Genomic DNA, 21,833 nt, shown 5'->3' on the forward strand with positions numbered 1-21,833 from the left:
ACAGGGGAAAACAGGTAGAAGGGATGAGCTTTAAAATATCACGATGGTTAATATTATTGAAATTATTCTGCGTCATATTAGCAGATGAATGATGTCCTGTTTGTCTACAGTTTCTCTCTGCCCGAGTTATGTGAAGTTGTTAACTGGTTTAGTTAAATTTGATTTCATCGCTCTGAAACTGCTCAGAGAAACATTTCAAATGTACACATGTGGATTTTTCACTTGATCCCATGCTATTCCTTTCAGTGTTCTACAAACCTGCTCAGCATTGAGGAGAACCATTAATGGATGCCTTGGAGTGGGCTGCACCACCTGACACTGGCTATGGAGATAGTTGTCAAAGGCACACATGCCTTCAGTAACCACGACTGAGGGGAAGCCATCCAGGGGTAGGTGCCTGTACATCAAACAACTGGGGAAAAATAGAAAAAATCCCATTAGGTAAAATCCACAATTAAGCCATTCTTCAAAAGCAAAGTAAATATCACATTTGACACTTCAATTTTCCTAAAAGAGTATTTTCCACTTTGTGCCAATACACAAAGTAACAGGATTAAATGTTTGAGTACACAGTAAAGCAAATATTCCTTTTTCAATGTAAATCCTTTGGAAGAAGAAATCTCAAACTCAAGTTGTATCTGAGCATACAGGGTGAAGCTTTGCAATGGCTCGTGAAGAAGACTGAAGGGGCTATGATAGCACAGTGTATATCTGACTGGGTTAATAATCCCAAAGTCTAGACCACGAATCCAGAAGCATGAGCTCAAATCCCACTGTAGCAGCTGGAGAATTTAAGTTCAATTAATTAAATTTGAAACAAAAAGCTCAAAAGGTAATGATGACCACAGGATTACCAGGTTGTTGTAAAAACCCAATAAGTTCACTAATCACATTAAGAAACAGAAATATGTCATCCTTACTCAGTCTGCCATTCATGTAACTCCAGGGCCAGAGCAATAAGATGCAGTTGATTCTCAACTACTCTCTGAAATTGCCTAACAAAACATCATTTGCAAGAAGGCAGTTCACTATCTCCCGAAAGGCAATTAATGTTGAGCAATAAATGTTGGCCTTCATATGGGTGCCCACATCCCTTCAATAAGGAAGGCAAAAATATTGGCAATGTCAGAAATCCAACTTCAAGGGATTGGATCTTCCTAATGCGAGGCAGTTGAGAGTATTAACCTGGGACGATCCTGCAATCTACCACACTTTCTGCCTGTACGAGCCTGGAGTAATGGCTGCGGACTGTATTAATGCTGGAAATACATCGTTCACTTCCTGCTGCTTAGAAAATCTAAGCCAAAACAATTATTTCAAAATGCCATGAAGTAAACATAACTTTTCTCAAAGTGTAAGGGCAGTGAAGGGGAGTGCTTTGTGCTTTGATACTATACCTGGACGTTTTTGGAGAATGTGATTTTTATTCACTATTGAGATCATCATGTTGTTCATCCTATGCCTCCTGAATCGTTCTGCTGCTAAACACGGGTTTGACAACCATGAAGGTGCTGCGGAACCATTCTGAAGTGTTCAATTCCAGGAAATCTGAATTCTGTTTCCTGGGGACAAGTACCCAGAGTTCCAACCCTTACTGATCATAAAGTACCTGATCCACAACATTGTGTCAATCTTGCAAGGAGGGAAATCTAATCTGCAATACATCTTTTCCAATAAATGTCAACAAATTTGAGTTAAAAGGATCATTCCCTTCAAGAAAAAGCATATATCTCAGTCTTTCCTATTTGTTTAAGCATTAAACTAATGATATCCTGTCCATTCAGCCATTGCATTGGATGCTGAATGCTTGGCTGCAGAAGTTGCAAGATCATTTTAGAGGTGAAATGGGCATGATTCAGTAATTCCCTGCAAAGCCTACCACTTGAGAGATTTGGTCAGCTGAATCAGCAGCACAATTTTACTTTCCAAGTACATAATTGCTCTGAAAATTATTCTCACATGGACAGTAACCACAGCAGCTAAACCTTTCATTACTCCTGTCCTCTCTATACCTACCTATATATCTCTATACCTACATCACAGAATTCAGAGGTATCTCTGCAGAATCCTATACTACATCTCTTATGCACTGCCAGAAAGACCCATGTTTATCAATTTTACAGCTTAACCAGCCCAAATTTGTGACAAATCCACTCCAAGTCCAGCCCAGGAGAGTGGCAGTCTTATTTTGCCAACCTATGGCTAGCTTTTCTACCTTACTTTCAAAAAATGAAAGAATGTGGGCAAAACCAATTCATGTTACTTGGAACTCCAGAAAAATGATGCACTTTAGCCTAGCGATAACAATAGATAATAATTCAGAGAGCGATGGTAACAGTTTGAAATAAACGAGTCAGTGCCAGTGTTAAAAAGCAGGTTAAAGAACATCATACAAAAGACAAAAGATACATCTGCTAATTTCAGAACAGTAATTTCTAAACTTTAAATGAAGTAGTAAAGGTGTATGATGAAATCCATAGTAAATATATTTAATTCCCAATATTTTTATACCAATTACTGTTCAACACTCAGGATTGAAGCTAGATAATTGGATCTTGCTGTGTACAAAACAGGGGCAGAGGAACCAGATCAGAGAAAGTGCCAAAAAGTTTCACATCAGCAGGAGAGTAATTACAAGTTGTTCAAAAAAAACCCATCAGCTTTCGTGTCGTACTAACTTTTGAGTGGTGTCCTGAGGGGTTCTTGTATAGGTGCACGGTTCAGTCACTTTGAGTTGGAGGATTGGTGCTTCATAGTAAGCACTCGGTAGAAGGACCAGGTAATCCTGCAAAATAAAACAAGTGTGAGCCTCTGCACAACAGTAACATTGCATTTTGTATTTGGTTTTTCTTCAATAATAATATTGCATATCTTCTAAACAAATACGTATTAATTTTCAAAACACTTCTCTTTCCACCTGAAGCAATTTTCACAAGTGCATCTGTGACCTTTTTTTTGCCACATCCCTACAGAAGAAAATGAACACTATTTCAAAAGGTTAACACATCCCAATATAGGTTGGCAACTTTTTGTTTCTTTCCATCTTGGGCCCTTTCCAAGGCTCTATGAATTTATGGCAAATTTTAACAAGCTCATGTCTGCTGGGCAGATCAGGTGAGTTCCTGAGTAACATTCCCAAACATTCCAACAAAGTTTAAATATAAAAGTCTGGAGCCATCGAAGACTTATCAGCCGTTTTCTCCACCATGTCACACACTTCTTACATGAGGCATGGAAAGCAGTGGCTCCCAAATTCCTGCAATCCTCTGGTCAACTGGCCCCAGTGATACATTCTTCTAACTTAGAACCTTTGACTTCTTGGAACATTCAAACAAAGCAGAAGCAGACATAGGCTATTCGGCCCCTTGAGTCCACCCGGCCATTCAATAAGATCATGGCTGATTTGTTTGTGTTTCGGATTCCACATTCCCACCCATCTCCAGTAACCTTTGATCCTCTTGCCTAACAAGAATACCTCAGTGTTAAAACTATCTACTTATACCATCTTCCGAGGCAGAGTGTTCCAACTCCGAGAGAAAAAAAATCCCTTCACTCCCCAGCAGGATGACTCCAAACTTTAAAAAGCCCATCCAAATTCTGGACTCATCCAGAAGTGGAAACACCTTCTCACATGCTGGGCAGCACAGTGGCTCAGGGGTTAGCACTGCTGCCTCACGGTAACAGGGAGCCAGGTTCGATTCCATCCTTGGGTAACTGCCTGCGTGGAGTTTATACATTCCCCTCATTGGCAGGTGGGTTTCCTCCCATAGTTCAAAAAAGTGTGCAAGTTAGGTGGATTGGCCATAGGAAATACAGGGTTACAGAGTAGCGGGATGGGCCAAGGTGGGATGCTCTTTGGAGAGTTGATGTAGGCTCAATGGGCCAAATGGACTGCTTCCATACTGTAGGGATTCTGTGGTCCATCTTATTGAGGTTGTTTAGGATCGATTTTATTTCAGTCAGTGTCACCCCTCACTCCGCTAAACTCCAGTGGAAAAACAGACCAGTCTGTCCATCTGTTATCTTAATTTAAAATTAATTCAGTAAGGATAATTGAAAGTAATTGCTTTTCCTCCTTCAAAAAAATTGCCAAATAAACATTTTCATGAATAGAGTGGTCTTTCACGTCATGCATATTCACGTAGCTAATAGAGAAAAAAATTATAATTGTTAAATAGTTACTTGGTTAACTCTGATTTTCTTTAATTGCTTCTGTCTCCAGATTGTCATCCCAAACAGAAAAAGAAGACAATCTGCGATTTTAAGGGAGCCACTTTGTCACGAGACTCAGTTGAATGTCTTTTTTGTGACCTTCGGAGTCAAGCCTGCTATGAAGGCCCCACTTAACAATGCCATGTTTTCGTCTTAAAGTATGGGAGAAAAACTTTGACTTTATTCATTAATACAAGCCAGCACTTAATTGCCAATAGTCCTCAGACAATTCTAAACAGTGTTAAAGAGAAACAGAACAGTTCTGACTGCAGTAGGGTTAATGTCAGTGTATACTATGCAATAGTAAAACTGTTATCCTGCCCACTACAGGACCACAAATGCAGCATCAAAAACCCCAAAAAACAACATTTAACTGTTAAAGAGCTAAAGACAGTTAAATGGCACTTCAACAAGAGCAAGTGATGCCAAGTTTAAAATTCAGGCTTTTAGCCAAACAGAGGCTCAAGTCAAACTTTGCACTCTACTGGCAAGGAAAATTTTCTTAAATTTTGATGTTCTTAATTTGTTTTTCTTGACAGATTGTGTGTGTCAGTATTTTATGATTTCTACCTGAAATCTCTAACCGCTGGATTTTGAACATCAGTCCATCCCAAAGCTGTTTATGAACTGATTAGTAAATTCTGAATGTGTAACAGAGTTATAACTAAAGCAGCAAGTAATTACAAACAGGAGATAATCAAGTTTTGGAAAGGAATATTTTCTGCAACTAACCTCAAAGTAAACGATTAATTGAAGCTGGATGCTATAACAGCTCAGATCCAAATATAACAGTCATTTTGGCATAAGACAAAATGGCACCATCCAAGGTTGAAGGAGATTGTGTGGTGGTTACAATGTGTTAGTATGAACACTTTCAACTTGAAATCTTGGCTTTGGAACTCTGCCCGAACTGGCACAGAGCTTTTATTGTCCCATAAGTGAAGCAAGCTGGCAAGCTTTGACCATTTGAGAAAGTTAGTGTTTAACTGTCATCTCTTGGCAGATCATCAGAGAGTCTTCATTCGATGTTGCTATGGATTTGTCTGAAAGCCAAACCATTATAGGCTACTAACCAAGGATATGGCCAATGTAGGAACCCATAAGAAAACCAGTAAGATTGGAAGAGGAATCATTAAAGTATCTTTTTAACCAAAACGTCTGTTTGTGGTGTTAAAGATTTTCACAGGTACAAGTTCAGCCATGTGGTACACATTTCCTAAATCACAAATTGTTTCCAGAGTCTTCACTGTAACATCCCCAGACTGTTACAAAACACTCAGGAAGGAGCATTCATCCTCGAGCCCCATGCCTTCTGGAGTCACTACTAAAGATTTAATGAAAGGACACAAAGCTCCTAGTTTACTGATTCATTGGAAAGAAAACACTTCAAAAGAAAACACTTAACAGGCTCCTGTACATCACAAGAAATATTATTTATGACAAATAAGTCATTTCTAATCACAAGTAAACAGCAATCAACTATCAGCATACATCTCCACCAGTAAAGCTCTAACCCCTGTTTAAAACCCCACACATACATACATTCAGCCAAGGGCAAACCGAAGAAATCATTGGCTTTATGGGGGAGAAATAGTCGGAAAGACAGTGTAACGGTACTTGTCCACAGCTTTTGTTGAAATGTTTCACTTGCTTGTCAGGGCTTTCTGGTCTTTGGTTTCCTTTCTCTGGGCTATTTCACTTTTTTGAAGGAGGCACAGGGTGATTGGAACACTTACTACAAAGTCTCTTATTAACTGGTTAAACATAGCTGTTTACAACAACTGGTTGGAGAAAACGACTGGCCTCCTTCTGGTATTTTTACTACAGAGTAAGAGGGACACAATTGGCACTACCAGCAGTTCAAAGACTACTCGCGGCATTGTTCACACCCACTACCTGTTCAGCAGCACAGGAAGTGATCGTACAGCTGGTGCCAGGCTGACGACATCTGGCTTCATCAAATAGTCGCAATTGCACAAACCCATTAGTTACTTGTTGCCGGCCAAACTTCACTTTGCACACATCCCCCGTTTGCTGTGCATCGACAAACATCTTCCCCTGCTGCCTGAACAAAGTAGCAGTATCAACACTGCACAAAATGAGTTTCAGTAATGTAGTGCCTTTTTTTTAAAAAATATACAACAATTCCTTCCACATCCTCAGTTTCAAAACAGTCCTTTTTCCATTTTAGTCCAAAGGTCAGAAAATAAAGTGATAATGTCTTTGTGAAACTGCAACAGTCTTATTTCGTACCACCTGGTCAAACACAAAGACAGAGCCTCGGTGCGCATTTGAAGGTCCCAACTGCAGGTTCACCAGAACAAAGCAAAGGATGCATCAAGCAGTGGTTTGCTCAAGGTTAGCCATTTGTGTTGTAATCTAACCAGACATACAGTCCCTTTAAAGGGGCTGTAAGGAGCTCCAGCAGAGGGATAAGTTTTTTAAAAAAATATTTACGTCAGGTGTAGACAGGAGTTCATTATTGTAGCCCACTGCCAGCTCACAATGGCCTTTTGCTATTCACCTACCCCACACTCACCACATGCTCGACTGAAAAGCCAAATAATGTAACCTGAATCAAAGAGAGAATCCTGGAGAAACTCAGCAGGTCTGGCAACACCAGTGAGAAGAAAGCAGAGTTAACGGTTAAAGTCCTGTAATTCTCTTCACAGCATTCTTGGTGCTTGTTTCAGATTGCCAGTATCGACTGAGTAACTTAAATTGGATATTCATACGCCAATATGTTGTCTCAGGAGCTATCTCCAGGTAAAATGTAAAGTATATTGACATGTGACCTCTGGCCCAAGCAGAGGGTGATTTTACATGCAAAAATGCTTCACGTAATTTGTTTTAAACTTTGTTTCTCCTTGTCACTACCTCCTCTCCCCTATGAATTTGTAACACTAGTTTAACACATAATGAATAAACACACAGCAGCAATGACAATTGTTTTACACTTGAAATGTTAGAACTGATGGTCCTGTTGTAAAGTTTCAATGTTTTTCTTTGTTACCTCTCAAGGTTTGACTATTACTAATCTGCCTCGTAAGGGATTCCTTATCTGATCATTACGAACTCAGAATCCACAGACAAAATATAAACCTACAAGTCATAGGAAAAGGATTGGCCATTCAGTCCCTCCAGCCTTTCTGCCTTTTGATGAGAACAAGGCTGCTCTGTGGCCTAATTCCATACATCCCGATCTTTGACCCATAATCCTGAATGCTTTTGTTGAACAGAATTTATCTATCTCAGGTTTAAAATAAACAACTGATCCTGCACCTGCTGCCACTCGCAGAAGAGAGTTCCCAACCTCTACCACCGTTTGCGCGCAGAAGTGCTTCCTAACATTGCTCCTGCGTGGTCTGACCCTAATTCTCAGACTATTTCTCCCAGCTCTATTTCCCAACCAGTGGAAACAGTTTGTCTTTATCCACCTGTTTTTTTTCCCTGCTAATATCTTGAAGACTTCAATCAGACTTCCCCTTAAACTTCTAAATGCTGGAGAAATCTAGCCTAATTTATATAATCGCTCCTCAAAATTGTTCTGTGAAGTCTAGGTATCATTCTTGTAAACCTACAGAGTACTCCCTCCGACCCCAATATATCTTTCCTAAAGTGTGGTGCCCCAATCTTCTCACTGTACTCCAAGTGGTAGATACATCGCAGCAAGTGTAGGCTCCTCAGTTCTTAGGGCTTGCACTCTGTCAGGATCATCCGCCTCAATGCTATTGTCTCTTGTTGTCCCCATATCAGAATATTTCCCTTTGGTTTTCCAGAATTACACAACCGCTGAAAATATTTACTGAATTAATATGGATTGAATAGTGTGCACTGTAGAGTAGCAAAATTACTTGTTAACGTCAAGAAGTACGTGATGTATATCTGACCACGTACACCAGTCACTACTCGTTATTTTCCCAAAGACATTCAGCAGCGTATCCCACAGCATCTGTTCCTGTATGTGAAGCTCAGCGCAAATGATTCTTACCAAGAGGATTCCCTCTGCTTCGATGACCACAGACCATGCCCCAGGATTAAGCACAAACGGTTCCACAAACGTGTTCTGTGGCACGGTGACAAAAGTTGGCTCCGCGCTGGGGGCAAAAATGATCTGCTTTGTCTGTTCAGAACCTGGACACCAAGACACAAAATGTAACGTTATTTTCCATTATATACAGAAATATCATTCACTACAAGTGAGGCAAGGCTAGAGTAATAATTTTATATAATAAAAGGCTGGTATAACCACGGGGAAATTTTACAACAGTTGAGCCGCACAGCTGCTGAGTTTAGCAAGGACATGGTTGTTGGAAGCTCCTGTGTTCTTTCATGTGTGGTGTGGTGCATTACGTTGCAGTACCGTTAGCTATTTGTTTTGATTCCTACATCATACAGCTACAGATAAGGGAGACCATTTTGGCCATCTCACCATATCATCTACAAGACTCCCTGATTATTACCATCATTATGTTATCTCAAAGTCCTCTGTATCTGTTGTTCATTCATCCTGTGAAGAGGACTTCCTGATGTCAACACTACATTTTCCTTTTACTAGTTTGAATCAATACGTCCATCTCCTGTTGCCATAATTTAAAGGAGAGGATTAGGCAGAATGGGAGGATATTTAATTGGGGAAGAGGAAACTATGATGCGATTAGACATGAGTTAGGAAGCATGGACTGGGAGCAGTTGTTCCATGGTAAGGGAACTATAGACATGTGGAGACGGTTTAAGGAACAGTTGTTGGGAGTGATGAGTAAATATGTCCCTCTGAGACAGGCAAGAAGGGGTAAGATTAAGGAACCTTGGATGACGAGAGCGGTGGAGCTTCTAGTGAAAAGGAAGAAGGTAGCTTACATAAGGTGGAGGAAGTTAGGGTCAAGTTCAGCTAGAGAGGATTACATGCAGGCAAGGAAGGAGCTCAAAAATGGTCTGAGGAGAGCCAGGAGGGGGCACGAGAAAGGCTTGGCAGAAGGAATCCGGGAAAACACAAAGGCATTTTACACTTACGTGAGGAATAAGAGAATGGTCAAAGAAAGAGTAGGGCCGATCAGGGATAGCATAGGGAACTTGTGTGTGGAGCCTGAGGAGGTAGGGGAAGCCCTAAACGAGTTTTTTGCTTCTGTCTTTACGAAAGAAACCAACTTTGTAGTGAATGAAACCTTTGAAGAGCAGGTGTGCATGCTGGAATGGATAGAGATAGACGAAGCTGATGTGCTGAAAACTTTGTCAAACATTAAGATTGACAAGTCGCCAGGCCCGGATCAGATTTGTCCTCGGCTGCTTTGGGAAGCGAGAAATGCAATTGCTTCGCCACTTGCGAAGATCTTTGTATCCTCGCTCTCCACTGGAGTCGTACCTGAGGACTGGAGAGAGGCAAATGTAATTCCTCTCTTCAAGAAAGGAAATAGGGAAATCCCCGGCAATTATAGACCGGTAAGTCTCACGTCTGTCGTCTGCAAGGTGTTAGAAAGGATTCTGAGGGATAAGATTTGTGACCATCTGGAAGAGCATGGCTTGATCAAATACAGTCAACACGGCTTTGTGAGGGGTAGGTCATGCCCTACAAACCTTATCGAGTTTTTTGAGGATGTGACTAGAAAGGTTGATGAGGGTCGAGCTGTGGATGTGGTGTATATGGGCTTCAGTAAGGCATTTGATAAGGTTCCCCATGGTAGGCTCATTCAGAAGGTCAGGAGGAATGGGATACAGGGGAACTTAGCTGCTTGGATACAGAATTGGCTGGCCAACAGAAGACAGCGAGTGGTAGTAGAAGGAAAATATTCTGCCTGGAAGTCAGTGGTGAGTGGAGTTCCACAGGGCTCTGTCCTTGGGCCTCTACTGTTTGTAATTTTTATTAATGACTTGGACGAGGGAATTGAAGGATGGGTCAGCAAGTTTGCAGACGACACAAAGGTCGGAGGTGTCGTTGACAGTGTAGAGGGCTGTTGTAGGCTGCAGTGGGACATTGACAGGATGCAGAGATGGGCTGAGAGGTGGCAGATGGAGTTCAACCTGGATAAATGCGAGGTGATGCATTTTGGAAGGTCGAATTTGAAAGCTGAGTACAGGATTAAGGATAGGATTCTTGGCAGCATGGAGGAACAGAGGGATCTTGGTGTGCAGATACATAGATCTCTTAAAATGGCCACCCAAGTGGACAGGGTTGTTAAGAAAGCATATGGTGTTTTGGCTTTCATTAACAGGGGGATTGAGTTTAAGAGTCGTGAGATCTTGTTGCAGCTCTATAAAACTTTGGTTAGACCGCACTTGGAATACTGCGTCCAGTTCTGGGCGCCCTATTATAGGAAAGATGTGGATGCTTTGGAGAGGGTTCAGAGGAGGTTTACCAGGATGCTGCCTGGACTGGAGGGCTTATCTTATGAAGAGAGGTTGACTGAGCTCGGTCTCTTTTCATTGGAGAAAAGGAGGAGGAGAGGGGACCTAATTGAGGTATACAAGATAATGAGAGGCATAGATAGAGTTGATAGCCAGAGACTATTTCCCAGGGCAGAAATGGCTACCACGAGGGGTCATAGTTTTAAGCTGGTTGGTGGAAAGTATACAGGGGATGTCAGAGGCAGGTTCTTTACGCAGAGAGTTGTGAGAGCATGGAATGCGTTGCCAGCAGCAGTTGTGGAAGCAAGGTCATTGGGGTCATTTAAGAGACTGCTGGACATGTATATGGTCACAGAAGTTTGAGGGTGCATACATGAGGATCAATGGTCGGCACAACATTGTGGGCTGAAGGGCCTGTTCTGTGCTGTACTGTTCTATGTTCTATGTTCTATTAATGTTTCCAATTTACCATGCTTGTAATGCTGACATAACTCTCAAACACTTCTTTGCAAGATAATGGAGTGTTTAAATACTAGGATCAATATTTAAAAGCTCTTCTTTGCACTGCACCTAAGGTTGAATATTTTGCATTTACCCTCATATCCAGAATTGGATATAATATCAAGGCGTTTTAGTAAAATATTTATGGTAAAATCAGGACATCTTCCAATATATGTTATTATGGAGCATCAAACAGTAATAACACATTTCTGTAATGACCTTAAATGTAGAAGGTAGTTTCAAGGTGCTTCATAGGAATGTGACAAAATTAAACAAATGTTAAGTTTAAACAAGTTATATTAGGAGGGGTGACCAAAACTTTGATAAGTGGACCAGAGTCCATAAGCAGAAAGCTGGAGTTTGGAGTCAAACATATCAGGCAGAAAGTATCAGAGACCTGATTAAAAGCTTAAACGTCAGAATGCGCATTCATATTGGGAGCCAATGACAGTCAGTGAGCACAGGGCTGATGGGTAAGGGGCACCTACTGGGGCACAGACAGCAGATTATAGACCACACAACCTAAAAGATGGGATGACAGCCAGGGCAGAGTTTGACATTCCTGTTTTGTTCATTACATTATTATGTGGGAAGTGCAAATCAATTTCAAACCTGCATTTCCACCATAATCTAAAACACTAGAATTCAAGATAACACAGATAAACTATCCAACCCTAGGCTCCAATCCAAACTACAATGAGTTAACTCATTTGGCAGGAATAATGTCTTCAGCTACTCCGACTGGACAGGTGTAAATCAGAGTCTGATGTTCGTAATGGCAAGCCCAACTGCAAACGTACCTGAAAAACCAGGAAAGGATACGGGATTGAGTTTCCTTTGTGGGTCTGACCCAAACATTCCGTACCGAAGTACCTTTGTACCTAAGATGGCACCGCAAGTGGCAATTTTATATATAGGCTTTTCACTGTACTCATGAGCGTGCACGTAATAATAAGACTATTTCAATTCAATTCAATTCATCTGGCACCAAGATGACCCCACTGTGAAGTCACTTTGTGTTGAGATTTCCAGTCAATTAGGCCTGTGCATGGTTTGCACACACAAACTGCCTTTTGGGGTAAATACCCAGGAATATCCAGGCTATGTTGGATCAGATCAGGTGAACCACTAAGGATGCTATAAAGCTTCAAACACGAGTTCCCACTTTCAGAAAATTCTTTAGTTCTCAAAACCGTTTTTAAGATTTTAAACCTTTTAAAAGAGACCAGACAAAGCATCAGCAGCTATCATTCCAAGGCTGTGTTCCCATTAGGAAATCTCATGCACAGCTGGAACTCAATAAAACCAGACCTATTGGACTGTTTCTCGCCCATGTTAATTCATTAGGAAGGTTCACAAATTCCTACTCAACAGCTTCCGCATTTGATACTAAATTGTTAATTATTATTGTTATATGTAATAACACAAAGTCAGAGGTACAAATCCGTGCAGATTTTTATTAACAGCAAAGGAAATGCTTACAATTGTGACATACTGATTATTGCAACCTGCGTAAATTGAGAGCTGGCCCTTCAGCAGCATCATCCTCCACTGTGAAACCAGAGGTTAATTAGCACAAATGGGATTTTGGTTTTAATGCTGCACTTTTGCAAATTGGTCATCAAGCTATGAACAGTTCTGTTTGGTATCTGTGTCTTCCAAATTGCCAGTGGAGTGGGAGGTGGGGGATAAATAGGAGAATAAAAGAAAGTTCCAATATCAGCTCTTTAGACCCTACATATAGTGCAAAAGGAATGTCTCGTACAACATCTACAAATGGAGGGGAGGGGAGGGAAGAGGATTACAGAGAATGTGGCAGTAGTCTCTGTGTGTTTGAAGACAGGAAATTCCAACAGGTTTGTCTGTTGTGACAGAGTTCAGTATTGCCTAGTAAATCAGCTACATAGTTCGCAGCATAGTTAAGCTTTTATTTGCTGATTACTTTGAGCAATAGAATTGGTTTCACTGCACAGCAATCACTTTAACCACCACCTTGTAGACGCTGATACACATGGGGTTTAAACCTTACCTGGTCTTTGTCCCTGATAAGCTGTAACTTTACCAAACACAGTGGCAGATCCTGCATTAATATACCTCAAGATGAAACGAAACAAATAAAGCTCCGAATCCATCACATGCATCATTATTTTGACTCTATTCTGTAAAAATGAAAAGGAATTTGACAATGGCACATAGGTGTGACTAGGACTACAATTAGCAAAGGAGATTTAATATGATAGATGCAAAATCTCCCTTTACTTGTGGGAAACAAATCCAGCTGCAAAGCATGTCAGCCTCATTCACACCTACAAGCAATGCCAACTATATACTGGAGCAAATCATGAGACTTGCAGAAAGGGGTGAATCATAAGCAAAGATATGTAATGTAAAGATAGGTCTAAAAGCCACTTACAGTTCCCACATTCAAGACTTATTTCGCTGACCATGACCATTCCTTTCACATCAGTAGATCCGCGGTTCACGTAGCGGAAGACAATGCGAAACAGGTCAGGGGAAGTCACATTGACTGTCACAACTACCTTAGGCTGGTGAGGAAGAGAAGCGGATGGGAAGCATGATACTTAAATCCACCACCTCAGCAAGCAAAAATTCTACAAGCCAGCAGCCCAAAGTACACAAAGCATGCCGTTAATAAAACAAGTCTAAAAAAAAAATTCCAATTCTGCATCAATATCACATTGTGAAGTAGCCTCTAGGGCAGATTAATTTAGCACATCTTAAGCAAAAATAACAAATACATTTGATTCATGTTGAAAGAACTTATAGCATAAATGTTCTTCCTCAAAAGTCTCATTCAGAATAAATCTCGAATAACATTAATATTTAAATATTACAGCATAAAAATATCTTAACATTCAAATGATGTTTCACAAATATAATCAAATAGACAAAGGAGTAATATTATAAGCCAAACTCTTGTCCCCATTGTTTTTCCTATTTATAGTAGTAAAGGATTATGACAAGACACAACAGCTCAGAGATTTAAGACTGACGGTCTGGGCAGAAGCTCAGAACTAATGGCTAAGTTAACACAAAATGTTTTTGTCTGTCACTTGTACCAAGAATTTTTCTAATGACTTGCATTTATTTTATTTTCTGTTATGCTCATTTAGACAAGGTGTGGCAGTACTGAGTGATGGAACTGACCTTCTACCTTCCAAATATAAAACAGCATCAACATCAAGTATTCCTTTGTCCACTGGGTGATTCAGAGATTCCAAAATCGATTTTCAAGTGACTCACTGAATAATCATGCTTCCAACCAGTGTTTTAACATAAATTGCTCTATGTCAAAGCTCTGTTATAGTGGGTGGGAGAGAGTTTCAAAAGAAATGAATGAAAACATGCACAGTTTCTTACCTCATCGAAAACCACTTTTGAAATGGCAAACATTCTCAATGAACAAAAGAGACGTGAAACTTAGAAGATGGCAGCTAGTGAAAAAAGTAGCATCCTAATCCAAGTGCTAACTGCTCAATCAAGTCTAAATTCTTCTCATTTACCTGAATTGGAGACATCTGTGCATACCCCCGCCAGCTAAAGTTTTCAAACTCAAGTGGATTAAAGCCAAAACGAACGGCCCTCCCATCAGGGGTCGTACCATCCTCAATCTCAAACCCCAGATGATGCAGGTCAGGGAAATAATGATCAGGCCTTGCTCTGAAAACAGAATGCATCAAGACAGTTTGAATTGAAAACCTGTTATTGACATCATCTCCAATCTAGGTTATTGAGGAATTAGAATCACAGAATCCCTACAGTGTGGAAGCAGGCCATGGCAGTTTGCTGTGTACGACTGGTGCTGTCCTTCCTACAACAGTGTTCATATTTCAAGAAGTAGCTGATTAGCTGTAAAGCACTGGAAGGTGATTAGTCATTATGAAACATCAAATACAAGAGCAAATCTTTGTTTCTTGCAATCCAAATTTTCTGTGACCTCATCTTACCCTTTCCTGTGTGATTGATCAGATCAAAGGGTTCAAGACATTAGATACTGCACAGTACTTATTCCATGTTGATTATTAATAGTAATTCGCAGAACAGCTTTAAGAACATGAATTAATGCATCGTAGGGCTCAAACAGAACATCATCACTTTCAGTGAAAGAGATGAGTGAACAAAAACTCAAATAGTAAAAGAAAATACCTCATTAATAAATTGTGGCAGTATGCTACCAAGATTGAGATGCAGTTAAATTGTCTTTGTGACATTACTCATTTGATGAGATGTGAAGACAACTGGCTCACAGATTGAATGATGATAATTAGCAACACCAGCATGCACAGTACCTGGTAGAAGTTCCAGTTAAAACATGCATCTAATAATTTACCACTGAAAGATAAATTGCAATTCAACATCAAAGGAGGTGTTTAGATAGCCATTGGAAAATAGCAGCTATGGTTCTGGTTCTTACTGGTTGCATGCACGTCCTTCGATGTTCTGTCTGCATTGACAACTTCCTGATCGGTCACCACACGCACTACCCACTGAGCCTCCTGTATCACACTGACAGCCTACGGCACAAAAACAATTAAGATGGCTATGTTTGCAAAGCTTGAAATTGATACTCAAAAACAAAACAGAATGCTTGTTGAGAAGCACGTCTGACAATCACAATTTCAAGTCTATCTTGTGTAACGGTACCTGTTACAAAAGTTTTAGCTCCCATCTTTTTTACTTTCCCAGGTTTATCAAAGTTATAGGATACTGAATGTGACTGTCACAAGATGTGTTAGTCAGAGTAGATCACGTTTTGGTGTTCGAAAGTTGGCAATACATACAAAGAGGGTCATAAGCAAATTTACCACAAAAAACCGGGGCTCTCAAGTTTTGGATTATTCAGTTAAAGTAAATTATCAATTGGAGACATTCAAGATATGTTTGTAGGCAACTTCTTCCCCTGCCCCACTCGATATGATCTAGTGATGGCAGCTGAGGAGCAGAATGGAGAAGGGAAATAATGGTTGGCATGCTGAGATGAAATTTAAGGAGTTACTTATCACAGAACTGAAGGATGTTGAGAAATTTCACCCACCTACTTCAAAACCATAGCAACTGAAAGTCTACTCAAGTACACTATTGTGAATCCTCAGAACCTGTGTGAAAAACCTGGGGGAGTCTGTCCTCTTAATGAAGCTTTGGTTTTCTCGAAGTCATCATAAAGTACTCAAACCTCCAACAGGCAGAAGAAACCGCAGACGTGTTGATAATGCAGGAGGGCCAATAGCCAGACTTCTTGATTTGCTTTTCTTCCCCACCGTAGGATGGGCACCCATTTTGAAGGGTGTCCAAAGTAAATACGCCTTTTACAAAATACTGGAGCTAAGCAGACTTTTTCTGGATGTCTTTGCAACAAGTGAAACAGGAATTGGCAAAGGCTACCGTGTGATTACTGTTTTAGTTGGCATCTTCTGGCAGCAGTTTCAAAGACATTGGTCATTCCCATCGCACAGCTCTCAGAACTTCAGTGACAAAGTAGTTCCTTCTCCCACATCGTTTTCTCTCTCAAAACTTTTGGGTGCAAGTGGGAAATGTAATATGGCCTGCATCCACATTTGGATAAAGTTGAGTAAAGTGCACAGCTGCCTAGCCTATCAAGCAAGAAGTGGTGAATTGACTTTATAATGTAATGTAATTTGACGCTGATGGAAATGCAGTTTCTCAATGAACTAGAAATATAGAGCATGGGGGAGTTCAGAATGGCTCATCCAGTTACTATTTGGGAGATTTCCTTAAATTCACATGAGGATAGCTGAATGGTGAAGAGATAGTGCTTGACCATGATGCCTATGCTACTGAACTGACTGAAGATGTATCGTGCAGCAGCTTAGCACTGTCAGTTGCTCCATGCTGTCTTTTCCATCAACACAAGCTGTCTCTTTTAAATCCTTTTATCTGTCAGGTAATAACTCACTTTGAAATCCAAACAAAACAGTCCTCGCAGCTGCCAAAGTTTATTTAGAGTTTTATTACTGGAGCTTCAGAAGGTCAACAGAAACCACAGGCAAGAGACCCCAGTCTGTCATAACCAAGTGAAAAGTGAAAAAACAAGGGTCATGCACCTCAGATTCTGGCTTGCAATTCTTGGTGCTCGTTCAGTGTTGTATAAATGTAAAGCTGTCACAAGCTGGGCAACAGGTAACTTACCTTGACAGCCAAAATAATTCCCATGGTTGAGGTTATAGTACCCTGCTTTACAAGTTGTACAATGGTGAGTGCAGACATTCGGCTTACAGAAACATTGGCCATCACTCTAGAAAGCAAAGAAGCAGCAGCATTACAGAGACCGTCTGAAACAAAATAAAAGCCTCCCAGATTTGGGTGAACAATCATACACAATACACTTCCACACATTAATGTCAAGTCCACAGGTGATGCAAAAATAGACTTCTTTGCAAAGTATACACTAGTAAAGGAATGGGAAGAAGGTGCAAGGTACTTGTGAAAGAGACCCTCACACAAAACCTTCATGCCAAGTTTGTATAGGCCCAACTCTTAGGCTTGTGGTTGAAATGTCTATCTTCTGTGCATTTGATTTTATGACTGCCTTTTGGAACCTCACACCTTGGCTCTGATTGGATTTATCAACCTCTCTTTGCATTGAATTGTACAGCCTAGTATCACCATGAAGATGGATAGGACAATTTTATCTAGTTTTTGCTTGTTGGTTTTAAATCTGGTCGTAAAGCTCCAATTTGTGGGAGTTTACTGGAATTGGATAATTTTTTGCTGTGGATCCCTGGTTGCACTGGGACTTAACCCTATGTGTGCCCCAAAAGGAGGATGAGGTAACAGGAAAGGCACAAGGTGAATCTTCTTCCTATTTTCACTGCCTTGCACAGATCCTGGGGGCCTATCTGAAGTGTTCCTTGAAATTTCAGACCAGTTCTTCCATCCAAGGGTACTATGGAATTCTCAGCATCTGGCCTGAGTGCTTCTGAGGGTTGCAAAGGCACCAAGACTTAAGGAAATCAAATTAATGCCTTTATCAGGAAGCTCACAGATAGAGGATTTTTGTTTTGGGAAACTCCAGAGATTCTTATCATCATTACCCGAAGAGCACCACACTTCTGAATTCTTTGCGGGAAGGTGGGAGAATTGTGGTAACAGATCATAGGATACAGGTGCAAAATCAGCCCATTGGGTCCGCTCTGCTATTCGATCACGGTTCATATGTTTCTCAATTCCATTCTGCTGCCTTCTCCCCATTACACTTGACTGGACAAATGCTCAAGGGGGCACACGTTCAAATCTCATCACCTCACTCAGAGAAACTTATGTCTAATTAATTAACAGATCTGGAATTAAATGCTGTTTCTTTACACAATAATCATGAAATTACTGGATTGTTGTGGTGAGGGGAGAAAAGAGCCCTCCATGGAGGAATTCTGTGGTTATTATCTGATTTGGTCTATGTGTGACTGCAGACTCTACCAATGTGCTTCATCCTTTAATTGGCTTCTCAAGTGACTGAGCAAGGCATTTAGTTGCCTACAAGAAGCACCAAGTGTGTACTTACACCACAGGCCTGCAGTGATTGACAAGACAGCCCACAGCACCTTCTCAAATACAACCAGCAATTGGCAATTAATGTCGGCTTTGCCGGTGACATTCATACAGTCAGGGATAACTGCTTAAAGACCACAGGAATGAAAGCATTCCAAATCTTTGGGGTCACACCAAAGGACGTGTTAGAGTTTAAGTCTGAAAATGGCTTGAACGGAGCCTGGGGAGGTAGATGAGTCTGCAAATTTGCCATTTTTGAGAAGAGATTATGGCAGTATGGTATTATCACTGGGCTAGTAATCCAGAACCCAGTTAATGTTCTTAAGACATGGGTTCAAATCCCACCACGGCAGGTTGTGAAATTTGGAGTCAATAAAACAACCCGACTTGTCCGTCTCCTCTATCCATCTTCCATCCGTCTCTCCCTATTTATTTCAGAACCCTCTGCCCCTCTGCCCCTCCCCCTTTTCTGATGAAGGGTCTAGGCCCGAAATGTCAGCTTTTCTGCTCCTAAATTGCTGCTTGGCCTGCTGCGTTCATCCAGCTCCAAACTTTGGTGGCCATGTAACCATCAGTCAATCATTATTAAAAACCGATGTGGTTGACTCTTAGCTGCCCTCTGGGCAATTAGGGTTGGCCAATAAATGCTGGCCTTGTCAGTGAAATCTACCTCCCATCAACAAATAGGTGGACTCATGGTGGGTAGAGGGAGAGGGGTTGGAGTCTCACAGTCCCTGGTAACTTATTTAGGAGTTCAGTGATTTGCAAAAAAAAGTTGCTGAACTACAAATTTCTTTGACTAACCTGCAGGCACTCTGCAACACCACTTAATGTACCTTCAATATGGCACTGACAACCTGAAAAGTGATATATTTAAAAAAGTCAGTTAGTGACTTATGAAAGTACTATTCTGCAAGAATATATTTAATCATGTCATACATTAGGTTCTGTGCATGAGACAGTAAATTAGAACAGAAAATCAACGAAAGTCATTGGAAAAGAAGCCATTTGTAATAAGCAAGACATTGGAAGTAATTTCTTACTAGTACATCCCCACGGGTTTTCTATTGAAAGATTCCAATAAAGAGGCTTGCACTTATCGCACGCTGAACCTTCAACATTTTCCCGACATTGACAGGATTCCTGTTTGAACAAGACGCACAAATATCTCTGATCATTTCTACCACGCCTCAAGAACTATCAGTAAAATTTGTGTTGGAGTAACAATTTTCTTTAAACTTTGCAGCATTTCCATACTTACACTCACTCACTGGAAGTGAGCCATTGGGTTAACTGCACACAAGGCCAGTGAGTTTCTGATTTACGCTATTTCAGATGCTTCAATGACTGTGGGACCCTTTTCCTTCATTCAAAGTGGATTACAAATGCTACTCATGGACTAAATCTCGAGATATGTTGGGTATTTTTGGCTGTAGTGGATAATGAATTCTAAAAAGTTGCCACACTTCTTTGTCCATCTTTGACACGAGACATTAACTCCTGCTTATAGATGGAAATCACAGCAACAAAACAGTTGTCTTGGGAATGCCATGGTGATTTCCAGGGAAAACCTGGAAGTGCATGACAATATCACTGAACATTTTCCAAAAACTACTGAAATGCTTCAGCTCTGCAAGACAAGCAACAGCTTGTTGGCAAGGGGCAAGGTTGAAATTGACAATGTCTGAGACAGACTGATCCTTCAAAACGAGGGAGGAAGCATTTATGTAATACGCCACATGAAGTCAGTTCCATTTAAGCCCTTAAAATTCAAAGAGAACCACCTAATCTCATTTGGAAGACAGTGTTAAATGATGATTACTGTGAAACATCAGCTCAGAGCTTTTCTGTATCAATGTTTGGGTACACTTGGTGTCCTGAAAGATGTAGAAAACAGGATTGGGTCCATCTTGCTGGCTAAGGATATCTGCATGTGGGCAGTTACATCAACTCGATACAGAAAAATATTTTTGGTTACATTTAAGCTTCAAAGACAGGCCAGAGCAAATGGGCTATACAGCAGTAGCAGACATCGAGGTCTGTTCATCATTGGCCTTCATTCCAATTAGTGATAATGTCCTCGGCAGGTGCTAAACTGCCCAGCAACATTATTTAAATTGTAGATAATGTTGCACAACAAATAATAAACTAATAATGCATATCTTACCATTGTACCAGACACACACACACACACACACACACACACACACACACACACACACACACACACACACACACACCCTTCTCTCTCCCCACCCCTCCAAACTAACTTGTGCAAAGCATAGTAAAAAAATGTAAACGATGATTGAAAGAAAGATTTACAATTTTGTTATGTTTCAGGAAATGCCAGCTATAAAAGCAAGCTAACAAAACATTTGTGAGAACTACAATCCTGTTTACAAAACAGAGAATAATTCCAATGTTTAACGTGTAACAAATGCATATTACTTACAATGTCAGAGGAGAGAGATGTAGAGCCAGCTGGGTCACAGGAAGTCACTACATATAAATAAAAAGTGAAGGACAGGATAAGACCATGAAAATGCATTAATTTACCAGCAAATTTGTCTACCCAATAACAGTATTTACACTTTGACCATGAACCACTTACTGGATGTGCCAAGTGCTTTATAAAGACAAACTCCTTGCTTTCTTTCTATGTTGATTGTATGTGAGTGATGCAAGTTAGATCTGTCTATATATAATTAAACTACAACAATGATAAGAACTTATAATTACTTTGCAAAGGAAAACAGATGGTGCTGTGAATGTAGAGTTACATCAACAAGATTTGAAACACAGAATAAAAGGAATTGGGGCCGGTGGGGGGAATTGAGAAATGTTTAGACCATTGCGGGTATCTGGAACACGTTGCCTGATAGTAGATGCAGAAACCTTCATATATCACACAAACATGTTAAAGTACACTGCTACTGATCAAGAGCTGGATATCTGATTAAAAACAAATTGCTGGGAAAAGCTCATGCAATCTTTGCAGTATCTTTGAAGGTAGCAATTAGAAGTTAACATTTCAAACTGTAAGCTTCAATCAAAGCTATTTGTAGCTGGCAAGATATGACTGGCCAAATAGTTTCTATCTGCGCCAGTAAAGTTCCAGCCTTCTAAAACCTGCTGAGCCCTTAAGTATTTTGACAGCCATGAAGTGAGCACCTCATGGAGTTCACTGCAAAAGCAACTGGAACGGGGGAAGGCTGTCACAGAACATTTCAACGTAGAAGTGGTTTGTTCTC

General features: G+C 40.6%; 1 protein-coding gene across 4 annotated transcripts in view; it reads right to left on the bottom strand.

Annotated features, from left to right (window-relative positions):
• Positions 1-21,833, bottom strand: part of lama5 (laminin, alpha 5) — a 296,732-nt gene that overhangs the window by 116,989 nt on the left and 157,910 nt on the right. For 3 of the 4 annotated variants that reach the window (XM_059652756.1, XM_059652754.1, XM_048549970.2), the window contains 10 exons: positions 21,035-21,081; positions 19,626-19,725; positions 19,387-19,439; positions 17,224-17,329; positions 15,491-15,590; positions 14,580-14,736; positions 13,469-13,601; positions 8,204-8,346; positions 2,679-2,785; positions 259-412 (listed from right to left, as the gene is read on the bottom strand). In XM_059652756.1, coding sequence (XP_059508739.1) covers positions 259-412; positions 2,679-2,785; positions 8,204-8,346; positions 13,469-13,601; positions 14,580-14,736; positions 15,491-15,590; positions 17,224-17,329; positions 19,387-19,439; positions 19,626-19,725; positions 21,035-21,081 — 1,100 coding nt within the window. Of the gene's footprint in view, positions 1-258; positions 413-2,678; positions 2,786-8,203; positions 8,347-13,084; positions 13,215-13,468; positions 13,602-14,579; positions 14,737-15,490; positions 15,591-17,223; positions 17,330-19,386; positions 19,440-19,625; positions 19,726-21,034; positions 21,082-21,833 lie in introns of all 4 variants that reach the window. The other variant, XM_059652755.1, reaches the window with a different exon arrangement.

The sequence above is a fragment of the Stegostoma tigrinum genome, chromosome 19, assembly GCF_030684315.1.
Source record: "Stegostoma tigrinum isolate sSteTig4 chromosome 19, sSteTig4.hap1, whole genome shotgun sequence".
Lineage (NCBI taxonomy): Eukaryota > Metazoa > Chordata > Chondrichthyes > Orectolobiformes > Stegostomatidae > Stegostoma > Stegostoma tigrinum.